General features: G+C 35.2%; 1 protein-coding gene and 1 long non-coding RNA gene across 2 annotated transcripts; both read right to left on the minus strand.

Annotated features, from left to right (window-relative positions):
• Nucleotides 1-1,008: 1,008 nt before the first annotated feature.
• LOC110703283 ((6-4)DNA photolyase-like) lies at nt 1,009-8,657 on the minus strand. The gene is made up of 14 exons (XM_021881064.1): nt 7,653-8,657; nt 6,657-6,728; nt 6,397-6,477; nt 5,983-6,162; nt 5,820-5,891; nt 4,707-4,793; nt 4,472-4,570; nt 4,315-4,398; nt 3,506-3,592; nt 3,305-3,376; nt 3,084-3,197; nt 2,630-2,717; nt 2,455-2,550; nt 1,009-1,443 (listed from the first exon to the last, which is right to left on the minus strand). The coding sequence occupies exons 1-14, from the start codon at nt 8,052-8,054 to the stop codon at nt 1,256-1,258; spliced, it is 1,722 nt and encodes a 573-aa protein (XP_021736756.1). The 5' UTR covers nt 8,055-8,657; the 3' UTR covers nt 1,009-1,255.
• Nucleotides 8,658-12,922: 4,265 nt separating this feature from the next.
• Nucleotides 12,923-13,624, minus strand: LOC110703161. Its single transcript, XR_002507651.1, has 3 exons — nt 13,444-13,624; nt 13,291-13,361; nt 12,923-12,938 (listed from the first exon to the last, which is right to left on the minus strand). It is a non-coding gene; the product is annotated as an uncharacterized LOC110703161 (long non-coding RNA).
• Between the last annotated feature and the right edge of the window lie 159 nt (nt 13,625-13,783).

Genomic DNA, 13,783 nt, shown 5'->3' on the forward strand with positions numbered 1-13,783 from the left:
ATACTTCGGAGTAATGAAATTCAAGTGAATGAGTTATTATTGTCAAGGTGTTTCTATTATGAATTACAGAGTCTTCTACCTATGCCGACTATGAGTTATTATTGGTTTAACTTTAAAAAATATAATATTTTTTATAAAATGTACTCCCTCCGCTAATTTATACTTGTACAACATTTATACTTACGAATAATTTAAGGAGAACTCGTGGATAGTAATATAGTATAGCAAAAGGGATATTCGATGTGCAAATGGGGTTTATGGGGGTAGTTTTGATACGAAATAGTTTGTAAGAAAGAGAAATGAAAAAAAAAATAAAAAAATAGTGCAATTAGGGTTAGAGAAACAATAAAGTAGGGTTAGTGATCTCATACTAAGGTAGGAAGCAATTTTAAGAATTTAGAAACAACTAAAAAAGACAAGTGTTGCAAGTATTAAGGAACAGAGGGAATGCTAAACGTCACTTTTAGATATACATCTTCGTCAGTAAGCTCATAATTTTAATTCATGTAGCACATACAATGATTAGTTGATATTTTGAAAATATCATAGTCAACGTTTCGAATTGTAAACAAAAGACACAATGATTAAATGAACTATCTATGTGGATTATGTAAGTTATACACGACCAATTTGATGAAAGTGGTTATAGATGTATATTGCACCATGTGAGTGATGGGGAATCTTTCTACAAATGACCAAGAATGAAACTCCTCTAAAAGAAAGAATTTTTGGTAAACATACTTTCTCCATTTGCCAACAAGAGTTATTTAGGTTACAGGATTCATTAGGGTACCTAAGCAAACAAAAGTTGGTGCCAACCAAAGAGTATCACTAGGAAAGGCCAAAACAGGGGGGAGGGCTAGGGGGGGGGGGTGGAGATGTTGTTAGCCCTCCAGTGGTAAGAGGGGGGGGGGGATGTTGTTAGCCCTCCAGTGGTAAATTATGCAGCATTCCATAGTAAATGTTAATGTCTTATGGCTCTAACTTTCTAAAAGTCAGACAATCGAGTTATAAATTAACCCTATGTAGTACTTCCTAATAAATGTTACATTGTCTTTGACCTTGTAAAAGTCCTACACAGGAATTGGGAACTGGTTGAATACTTACATTTATATCAGAACAAATACTACAGGAAGTACAGATCACAACTTCCTACAAACTTCAACTTGATGTTAGAATAAATATGAACTAGTGCACTGCAGCACTACTATACTAATCAAGATCATCAGCCTAGCTACGGATCAAGATACTAGTGTTAATCAGTAATTAACTTCTGCTTTTGCTTTTTAGCAGCAGGTTTCTGTATCTGCTGATCTTCCTCTAATTTCCGTCTCAACTTGCATAGATCATCTTCACTGACAGAACCATTTAACTGACGATTCAATGCATATGCTTCAGCCAACTTCCGTTTGCATTCTTTGCTTGCAGAATCATGGGAAACCACTGGTAGGGAAACACAGAAATTATAAGACACAAGAAAACTATATTCAAGGAAGAAAAACACATAAAAAAAGGAGTCATTTATACATGTGAACAGTCCATGAAAGCTAGAACGGTAACAGGAAAACAAAAGGCATAAGAAAAACAAGCTCATGAAAACAATTTTTCATGCTCCCAAGAACATGAACTAAAAATAAGGGAAGAAACTGAGCACATCCTAAATCTGCCATGTACGCTTCATCATTAGGGGAGGGTGGAGCCGTGGAGGGGACTTTACTTTTACTGTAAAATATCTCACTAAAACTGTACATATATAAACATGTATTCCAAATACGAGGAATAAACAAATGGAAATCTTACGCCACTCTATCATAATCTCCTCAATAGCCATCATACACATTTATCATTGCCCACATTATTTTCATCATAATGCCAATCTCATTTGCTAAACATTAGCTATTTCCAATTTTCCATAATACAAGACTGCTTTATAATCGAAATTAATGTCAATCTGACATACTTGACATAACTTAAGGTTCAATCTGTATATTATATTCCAAAAGACAGAACAGCTGAACTAGAAAATGATGGAAACATCCAAACGATTGCCCTTTCAAAAGAAAACCATGCAATATTTTTTTGTATTGGAGAAAAATAATTCATCAGATTTTTACTGTTGAAATAAACTTCTTTACTTTACTTTCATGTCAAAATTTAAGGCAACAAAACATTCATTATAATATCCACTATTACTTATGCAAATACAGTGAGTAGATCATGTGCTCCTATGCCATAAGCCAGAAAAAAACTTTTGAAGATCCCTGGCAATTTCTGGATATGAACAGCGAAAAATTGCAAACATAAAAATGCTAGCTCAAGTGAAATGCTAACTTGACTTCTGGGTAAACTGATTTAATTAAACGGTTGAGCCAACTCAAACAACTAAGAAAAAAGAGCAAATGAATTTGTATTTCAGCTTAATAAATGTCTTTAGGAGAATGTCAGTTCACTTACCAGGACTTGGATAATCTTTCCCAATTATGCATTTAGCCTTCACTTGGACGCTCTTGGGAGCTGTCCATGGTTCATAAATGTATTGTTTTGGCATATCTGATCATTGAAATGACTCACCATTCATTAGCTTCAAAAAAATAGAAAATATCAGGCGATATTAATAAACTCAACATACCTTTCAATACAGGGAGAAAATGCCTGATAAAATCGCCATTTGGGTCATGTTTCTTCCCGAATGAGATTGGTGAGTAAATTCTGTGATACTGTTCAGAGAAAACAAGACATGATGATTAGTCTCAAAGTCACATACTTTGTAAAAGCAGCATAACTATAATAATTGATAGCACCTAGATCTTAATGTCACATACAGCAACAAGCTAACAAGATATCCTTAAATTATAAGTAAAAAAGAATTTGTGATGGTGTCTGCAGCATAGGAGCAAAAAAACAAGCAATACAGTTGGCAGGAGCAAAAAAGCCATCCTACAAATTTGTATCCATAGCCACTCGTCTATATTCTATATATGCCCAATTGAAGATCGCTACATCTTTTGACATTCAATGTTGGCAGTCTTGACACTAAATAAAATCAGTAAATACAATATTCAACATGAAAATATTGAGCATACCTCATAAAAAAATGAGGAACAAGAAAGCCAGAGCCAATTTCCATTGTTTATTGACCAATCTGAGTCAATCAATAACCTCTCAAATACATCACGACCTTTCTCCCAGTGAATAAACTGTTAGTAGAAAGAATTAATTAGAAAGTCCTAACAGAATGTTTAATACGTAGTATACAGGAACGAAAAAGAACAAAAAAAAAAAGTTAAAAGCTTTCAAGTCCCACCAAATCACCACGGGTAAGGAAGCATGCAACACAATGTCGTGCAAGATGGTGCATCCAACCCCATTTATGAAGCTGCAGAACATTGACAAAAAAAAAATATTATGGAAGCAAGGCACATAAACTCTTTAAAGACTACATATATCAACATCAAATAAGTAGCCTGTATTAAGTCCCAAAAGAAGATAAAAGTAAGATAAGTGCCTGTGTCATGATGGCATCAATCCAAGGATACCCAGTCCTTCCATCTCTCCAAGCAGCAAGCAGCTCACTATCTTCATTCCAAGGGATCTATGTCATGAAGCAGAACAAGTTCTTTCATAACTAAGCAAAGATGCAATTGCATGTGAGTATAACAGATAAATCTAAGTCTCTAAGAGGAGGTTCAATCGGAGAAATAAAAGTAAAGACGAAAACATCACTGACACCACTTACCATTGGAACTCATGTTGGCAACAAAATTTCATAGCAACAAGACCAAGTACAATTAATTTTAAGATTCTCATGGCAGGTATAAGAAAGAATGATAAATACAGATAAATTCTTCATTTCTGATAGCTAAACAAGTCCGAGTATGCTACTAATCTTCAAACATAACCTATGCAGCCAATGACTATTACTAGACAAAATAAACAAGAGATGCCAAGAAGGTTGTGATGGATAGAAGGGGATGGTAGACAAAATATGTCTGTGGAAAAACGCTAAAGCAACCCCCTGGCCCCAAAATAGAAATGATCACACGGAAAGGGAAAGTAACATAACGTCATAGAGCAAGAAACTGATACATACTGAGGAAAAAGTATGACCATGCTTTATATTCAAGTTTGTGTTTCCAAAAAAAATAATGTTACTGAAATGTTGAAGTACTTCATGAAAAAGTATGGCAATATGACATAACTACTCATACGAAGAAAAGCTATTACTTTGTATTACTCAGTCTAAATGTGGCACTGAATATAGAAAGGAAAGCAGTTAAAGAAAGCAATTAATATAAGATGCACCATGTAACATACCTGCTTACAAATTTGGTTTCCCTTCATCCGATCAATATTGGGAGTGCCAAAAGATGCTGTATAAAAAAAGTCCCGCCACAACAACTGCAGATTTTGAACTACGTTTTACAAGAGTAATAAAATTGAAAGCAATTTAGCCACAAATTCAGAAACTGACCTGTCCAAGAAGAGAAACAGGTGGGGATGTATGTTGCTTGACACTCTTATATACTTCTTGAATACATTGATAAAAGTACCTGGAAGATATACAGCCAAACTGCACAAGATAAATTTAGAGAAATTTTAGAAGTGCTTTTAGAGTTTAAAGTCTTAGCCAGTCTTTCAGACTTGACCACCACAACCAACAAGCACACATGATAAAAGGTTGATGCAACTCCTAGTTCACCACTTACTTTCAAATATGGTGACAGAACAGTAGTTGCAGGCTTAAGAAAAGAAGAGGGATTCCCTTTTGGCTTCTCAAACTTAGCCACCCATGCCTGCAGCAATAGACAAAGTAAATTTGGAAAGCATTATAATTACATATAATCCAAACAACTATTCACAAATGTGGGAAAGACACCTAAACACGGTACAAGCATTCCACGTCAATCATGACGGGGAAAAAACAAACAAATCTAAAAAAACACTAAAACAGCAGTCAAGTGACTCTATTTGAAATCAAGTACGTCAAAGCTGCAAATTTAGAGTTGCTCACAGGAGATATACTATTTCCATTCGAAGAAATCTTCATGACAAAAGCACAATGATGTCAGGAAAAATCACAGGGCAATGGGTTGAGATTTCAGATGATTATAATAAGAAACAGAGAAACTAGATGTTTCTACTTTCCAGATCTATGGAGAGGTAGCACATAACAGCAGTTGAGCAAAAAATTCTACTTCCAGATTAATTTCTTATACACAAACTATTATTTCATGTCAATTGACTAAACCTCACATTTTTACATCAGAACAAACTCTCATGGTATTATATAAAAAAAATGTACCAATATGATCTACCACTGTGTCACCCCATCGGTCATTATCATCGTTTGTACAGCTGCTATACATATTGACTCGTTAAAGTTCACATATAACGAAACTTAAAAGTGCAGATTTATATTACTAAACTAGCAGACACTCTAATTTTCTAGTAAAAATTAACAAGATAAGATGTGACAAGTATTGTTTAAAGCATAATCTAGAAAACTAGCATGTTCAGATGTTCTCAAACCCTAGAATTGAGGAAGTGAAATTTTTCTGTTTTTGTCCATTCAATAGTGAATACTACGAGGCAGAACAATCTATGCAAAATGCAAATTCTGCAACCCCAATTCTTTTTTCTTTTCTTTTTTTTATTTTTTTTTTTATTAGGCTTAGTACATTCTCATACAACAGTCCCATAAGAAATGCTGAAACAAGGATTAATCGAAACTATCCATCCAAGGAAGGCACACATCAAAAGAAAGCAACTGAATTCCACTCTACAAATTTACTACAAATGGTAGCATCATACATTCATACCTTATCATCAAGTGATTGCTTCAACCTCTTTAGTGCTTCAGATTCACCACCTTTAAATGGAGAAAATTCATGCTGCAAAACTACTTTACTTATTTAGCAAATATGTTCAACAAAATACTAAAAGCAAAAGCTCCTTAACAGTTGGCAGTATCACATTTCATACCTGTCCAATGTTTAGATAGCCAAGTTCTTCCATTGTCGGAACATTTGAAATTTGCAAATCACCTATATCCCCAGGAGGAGGAATGGATGATGGTCCAGTTGAAACTGGAGAAGAGGCCCAAGAGGGTTGACCAGCAACCTTCAGAAATGACTGGTATGTAAGAGGTGGCTTGCCCCCATTCTGTTAAAACATAATGTAAACCAAAAGCCAATTCAAGGTATTAGCCAAAATAATTGTTCAACAAAATAGAGGGAGCTTAAATTTTGCACATGCATTATTCCATGTATCTTTGTTCAACTTTTGTAAAATAGAATTACAAATTTACAATATCAAAGAGTATACATCTTGCAACAACAGTTACAGCACATGTTCCAATATTAAGCAATTCAGGAGTCAAAAGAAGGTCAAGATTACCTTAGCTATAACCGCTCTAGGATCAAACAGCGTATGACTCACAGGAGAGAAAACTTTAATTCCTTCTTGAGATGCATATTTCTGTGAATATCAATTTCTAGTAGTCAGAAGAACAATAAGCTGAACACAACAAAATGCAAAACATAAAAACAGAAACAGGTCTATTATCAAATGCAGACGACAGCAGGGGAGATGTAGCGAGATCCTAGCAATATAGAGACTGTGGAATGGAGAAAGAAACAAGCTCAACACAACATTACCTCGACTCTAGCACTCAAATCTTGATAATATGGATCAGTATCATACTCAAAGCAAAGCTTCTTTATGTTCCACTGCATAAAATCCACAAAGAAGAAAAAAAACACACATGATCATAATAGTGTGAGATCAATGCAAAACTTCAAATGTGCTTCTCTATATAAGACCAATGTACAACTTGTTCCATGATTCATTCAAAACAAACTCAAATAAGCTTCAATATGAAATAGCTTCGGCCACGAGTGTAACTTTCTCATTTCTTGATAAATGGGTCTGAGCCACACCCGACACAACGGTCCACTTTATATGACCAAGGAGGTTCCACCTCAAAACCATATGGCAATGAGGGGAGTAGCCACTTAGCCTTATAATGTGGACACAACTTTCTTATTTCTTCAATGTGGGATACACTTCCTAATACAAACTCTTACTTGTAAACTAAACCAACGTGGGACAACACACCACTCACATGTAGGTTTTCTCATGGGCTCAACATTTCTTTTACACTTAATGCGGGACAACAGCACAACACTTTCACTGGCCTATGGTTTTGCTCATGGCTCAACAAATTAACATATCTACTTATTTTCGAAACATGATCATCCATACGACCATACATACATTCACAATTTCCTTGTAAAGAATGTTCAATATTCAATATTTAGTGCAAAAGTCAAAAACTTGAACCAAAGAAAGTACTAATAATTAAAAATTAATGTTCATCTTTTCCCTCCAAACAAACCCCTTTAAAAAAGTTTCAGTATATACAAGTATACTTTGACAATACTACACTACTAAAAGTACAAACCAACATTATATCTAACGTACTAGGAGTTCCCAAATCCAAATGTTCTTTTTTTCCTTACTTTTTTTACGGAGTACTAAAAAAAACTTTGTACCCTTGATCAGATGTACGCAACCTTATCCCTATGTGGAACAAATAGCAAGTGCAACTACACAAATACATAACAATTCACAATCACTAAATGATAATATACCTGTTTTAAGCAATGAATCAAGATATCACCAGGTTCACCCTTAAAAACCAACAACCTAGACCCAATCTTGTTAAGACTACAATCCAAGTCCAACAAACTCTCAAGCAAAAACTTAATCCGGTTCACCCCAGCCCTAGACGAACCGGGTGAAAAAACATCCGGGTCAGGCTCCATATAATGCGGGTCAATCACAAAAACCGGGTACACAAAATCCGACCCATTAGCAGCATGCTCTAAAGCCGGGTTGTCGTGAATTCGGAGCCCTTTTCTGAACCAGATTAAAGAAGAATTACCCGAATCCGCCATTTTTGGGAGAATTGAGGAAGTTATTGAAAATGGGGGTTTGAAATTGGGAGAGAGGAAGAAGAGGTGGTTTGAGGAGAGAGAAAGGGGAAGGCGCATTTGGGGAAGTTAATAAATTTGGCGCCTTTGAAAAGGAGATAGATTATGGTTACATTTGGTTTGGGGTTAGGTTTAATGTGCATTTGTTAGGAGGTTGTAATGTTGGATGGTTGGTTTGGGGATGCACCACGTCGTGCCACTCTATATCACTAGCCGAGCCCTACACATGAACCCTTTTTTTTTTTTTTTTTTTTTTTGAAAGAAAGAAATACAAATGTTAAGAAGCTTGTATGTTTTCATGATACTAGGGGAGTCTACGCGCGCGTTGCGCACGACATAATCGATGTTTATAGTCAAGTTATAATAGCTTGTCATGACACCCAAAATTTATTGGGTACGCTTTTGAACGCATATACTAAGAAATAGATTGTTGATAATCATACCCTTACATAGGTATAAAAATGTAACACTTAAAAATATATAAACATTATTCACTTTTTAGTTGTAAGTTTTTTATGGTGTAATATGGCTTTTGTTGTGAGTTATAAAATACAATTATATATCATCCGTCACTTTTAGTTACAACACTTGAAAAATACATGCAGTGCTCGGTACATTTTTCATTTTTTTAATAATTGATCTTTATTTTATTGACTTTTTTGTTGGGCAAAATAGTTATGTGGGATCTTATTAGATTCATTTTGATTTATATATATGTTTTAAATATTTAATCTTTAGATTATTTATATGTCTATAATTAGATATACAAGAGATTGAAATTATGTATTGACAAGCGTGAAAGTTAAAATGTTACAACTAAAAATTTAACGAAAAAACATTCAAAAGAAAAATGTCTAATTAGATGATTAGGTAATTAAATTCAGTGGGTTTGTGTGTGTGTGTGTGTTTGTTTTAAGGAAAATAGTAACAAAGTGGGTTATATCTAGACTATTCCCCCACCCTTTGAAGAGGATTATTTTCACGTTAAATAGTTTTGCCATTGAATTCAACAATTTTCTCCTCCTCCTCCTCCTCCTTTTCCTCTTCCTCTTCTTCATGTGGCTTAGCTCGATAGGTGCTTTAATGGAAGGCTCCTTCGCTTTAATGGAGGAGAGAAAGACAGTAGGGAAGTAAAGGAAGAAGGAGAGAGAAAATGGGGTTTAAAAGAGAGGAAAAGGTTGGAAGTTGGAAGGGAAGGAAGACTAAAGAAGCTAAGAGAAATAAATACGGAAGCATAAGAGTTAATATGACATAAAAGAGTATATGGGTAAATAAACATTTTTAGGGGTAAAAAAGTCATCACACTATTCATAAGAGTTCTTTTGTACTTTTTATAAGGTAGGGAAGAAAGCTTTCATGTTTCATCAATCATCAATACTTATCAATACTTTTACTACGAAGTATGTTTTATTCTAAATAAATAAATAAATAAATAAAAAGAAAATTTGTAAATTACCACCCATAAAGGGGTTCTATTTTGAAATTACCACCCATTAAAAAATTTATTTTAAATAATCACCCATTAAATTAAAAAACATTTCAGATTACCACCTTTTTCGGTGGAAAATCCGGTTGAGGGCCCCACCTTATTAACTTCCTTCCTTTTTTTTTCCATTTCCCTCGACCTAACCTTCTGATTGAAACATTAAACTAAAAAAAAAAAAATCTTCTCTCATCAATTTCTTCAATTAATTCTCCAAAAGCATCAATCTTTCCCCTCTTTCTTCCTTTAATTCTCTGTAAACTTTGCAATTACCCTTTAAGGGTTGAATCAGAACCCTAACTTTTTTTTCCTGCAAATTAGGACCCTATTTGTACTTGCATTTGCTGTTGAAGTCGCCATCTTGGGGTGTTTTCAAGGGACCAAAAGCGCGTAGGTGAAGCTCTTGTCAAATGGTGATGTCAATGGCGACGCCTGAGGTAAGCAATTGGGACCCTTTACAATTTCAGACATGTAGCCTAATTGCAAAAAAACAAAAAAAAAAAAACCCAATTTTAAAGCCCCAGGAACCCTAATTCCAAAATTGAAGAAAACCCCCAATTTTATTGCCCCAGGAACCCTAATTTTAAAATTTCAGACATGTACCAGCTGCAATTTGAGGAAATTTGGATGATATTTGAGGAAAAAGTTGTGAATTGATGTTGGATAATTTATAAAGAAAAAAAAATCGAGGAGGGAAACATTTAAAAGAGTCAAATTTCGCCGTTTTTAGACGTTATGTGGGGCCCTCAAACGGGTTTACCACCGGAATTACAAAAAAGGTGGTAATCTGAAAACTTTTTTAATTTAATGGGTGGTTATTTAAAATAAAAGTTTTAATGGGTGGTAATTTAAAAACAGGACCCCTTTGTGGGTGGTAATTTACAAATTTTCCTAAATAAAAATATAAATACTACGAAGTATGTACTAAAATAATCACCAGGATTATCCAGAAGTATGTCACGTTTACATTAAAAAATTTCCTGTCAAAAATAATTTTTTTTTTAAAACAATAAGATTATTAATAATAATAAAAAAAAGGATTTTACAGCCTAAATAATACGCAATAGAACAATATAAACTTTAAATAAATAATATTAAATGTATACAAAATCTATAAACAAATAATTATTTTTTTTTTGTGAATATTCGAGCGTTGTTCGGGCAAAGAACTAGTTTAAGAATACAACATAATTTGCCGGAATTAAAAAAATAAATGATAGAATAATTCTTATTAAGTGAAGTGATTGAGAGGTCTAACTCTAACACAACCTATAGATTGATTTGATTTTTGAAAAAGATTGGACTAACATAAGGTGATTAAGTACTTGTTAAACGTCATCCATAAACAATTGAATCTTTCATATACTTTTTGATGTTGGCCCTATGAAATTGTATGAAGTAGTATCAAAATTGAGCTTAAGAATACCAAGGGTGGAGCCGTGGAGATGGGACAGTTGGGGCTTAGAGATTACAAATAATTGATTTAAATATGAAGTTGCCGACTATGGAAATTTAGAGACACTTTAGGGGTCGTTTGGTTCGCACAGGGGAATCGAAATGGAATGAACAAAGGGAATAGAAAATGGAATGAAACCCTTACATGTAGTATGTTGTTTGTTATAAAAAAAACAAAGGGAATCACCACCACCACCACCACACAACCCCTTATTTCTTCACTTTTCCAACCACCACGCAGTCACCCCCACCGCCCATCCACCACCTCGATAGAACTCTTCTGCCCTCGGCGCACCTCCTCCACACCTCCCCTCCTAAAAAAACTTCCACCATCCACGCAAAACCCAAGAAACCACTCTCCCTCCACTTAAAATCGTCGGTCGACCCTCCCACTAGCCGCCGCTAGGGTTTTGAGGGTGGTGGGAGGGTCGGGGCGACGATTTTAAGTGGAGGGAGAGTGGTTTCTAGGGTTTTGCGTGGGTGGTTTAAGGTTTTTGGGGAGAGGAGATGTTTTCGAGGGGAGAGGTGCGACGGGTTCCGACAAGAGGTGAGGAAGGTGCGACGGTTCTGACGAGAAGTTGGGGACGTGCGGCTGGGAAGGTGCGGCGAGTCCGGTGAGGTGGATGAGCGAGTTTCGACAAGTAGGATGGTGGTGGGTATGGTAGCTAAAGGAAGGGAATGGAAAAGTATTGGGGGTGGAGAATCAAAGTAGACTAATTTTGGATAAACTTAAAATTTTAAATGGGTAAAGAGAATGATATTAGTTCATTCTCATTCCCTTTGATTATTAACCCAACCAAACAGCCCCTTAGTACCTTTAGAAAGCCTATATTTAATCACAACGATCAATTTTGGCAAAAAAAAATTTATTCCTCCTATGATCGACTCTACAATTGTTTCAAGTTCAAGCAAATGTTATTGTTATAACGAATGTGAGAAAGAACAAATATCGAATTTAATTAACAAGAAAAATAGACACAAATTTACGTGGTTCACCAACGATGCGTTGGCTACGTCCAAGGTAGGTGGGACTGTGGGAGTATCAGTTTTACTGATCTCGGGGAAAACAGAATACAGATTCAGAACATATTTGAGACCAATTACATAAAACAGATTGAGTGTCCTCAGATTTCTAATGTTATCTTTCTCAGAACTCACATATGAGAAATACACAAAAGACTCTCAGATTTCTGAATAATCGCTCAAATTAACTAATTCGGCTAGGAGTAACCTTAAGGGGTATATATAGAGCTCTCCAAAACAGAAACTGATTTAGGCCAAAGCCCAATTAATAACCACACAGACCAAAATCACACAACCATGTACCTTGACCCACACAACCGTGTGACATGTCTTGTAGTAGCAGAACTACACGACCATGTACCATGAACCACATGGCCGTGTATATTGAAGAGTATATAATAATACTGACTAAATGGTCGTGTACAATGGACTACATGAATGGAGTTAAGCACACAATTAGGTACTCAATTCTTAAAAATTTCACCTTTTAGGTACTCAATTATTTTTACTTTGCTTTTTGGTATTGAGTTAAGAATTCAGGCCAAAAAAATTAAATCAACCAAAGAATTTAGTACCTTGGGTTAAAGAATTTAGTATCCTTGGTTAAGTATGTGGGCCCCACCCGATTAAAAAATTAATATTTATATAAAAAAAATTTTGTATTAAATTTGGCTAAGAAACTAGCCGTTGGTTTCTCTATTTAAAGAGGCATGAACCTGGCGGAAAATTCATCAAAAACAACAAGACCATGAATCAGTATTCATCAATAATAATTCATCAAAATTCATTCATCAAAAACAGCATGAAAATTCATCAAAATTAATCAAAAATAGCAGCTTAACCAGCAAAAAAACAGGTTCATTAAGCATGTTATTTAGGCATAAATTCTGCAAGGTTTTGCCAGATTTTGTAGAAAAAAAAAAAAAAAAAAAAAACTAGAAACAGAAGGGCTGCTGCTTCCCCCTGCTGCTAGTACTTCAACTCTGCCACAAAATCAGCCATTGTTGCTTAACAAATTCATCCAAAACCATTTGTCAAAAAAAAAAAAAAAAAAAAAGCAAGGTGCATATCAACAAGGTTTTCCCAAATTTTGTAGGAAAAAAAAAGGTCACAAAAACAGAAGTTGCTGCTGCTTCCCCTGCTCAAGTCTGCCCCTACTGCTGCTTCTTCTGTCCAACCACAAAATCAGCCTCCTATACATGTGAGAAAACAGAAACAGTAAGGGCTATGCAAAGGATATCAAGGACAAATTTGTGAGAATTACAAGTGCATATCAAAGCCTTGTTATATTTTTTCTAATTTTTGTTGTTACTAGCTTGAGTGTGTGGGGTGTACCTTCATAGTCTTGTAATGGTTTCAGTTGTAGTAGTTGCTTCAGAATTAGGCTTCTTTTTGTTTCCAGTTTGCTGCAGCATTGAAAATGTAATGAGAAATTGAAATTGAATGAATAAATAAACAGAAATTTAACTATAATTGAGCTTTACATACCCATGACTCTCTCTGAAATCCATTTGGGTAGGTGTATACACCAATACCTCTTTCATGCATAGGCACATAAGCTTGAGACCCTTGTTTGGGACATGTTGCCTTGGTGTTGAGGAACTTCCTCCCTGACTTTGACTTTGAGACTCTTGTGTTGGGACATGCTGCCTTGATGCTCCAGTTTGTGTGCTCCTCTGAGTAGGCTGCTTTGGTGGCCTTATACAAGTTGTCTTCTTGTTCCCAGCTTCTTCACAGTTGCTGCATTTGTGGACAACACCCTTCTTGCCTAGCTTGATTCCCTCTGTTTCTCCCATGGAAGGCCTTCTCTTTGTAGTAGGTCTGTGGT

This window comes from Chenopodium quinoa, unplaced genomic scaffold (genome assembly GCF_001683475.1).
Source record: "Chenopodium quinoa cultivar QQ74 unplaced genomic scaffold, ASM168347v1, whole genome shotgun sequence".
Classification (NCBI taxonomy): domain Eukaryota; kingdom Viridiplantae; phylum Streptophyta; class Magnoliopsida; order Caryophyllales; family Amaranthaceae; genus Chenopodium; species Chenopodium quinoa.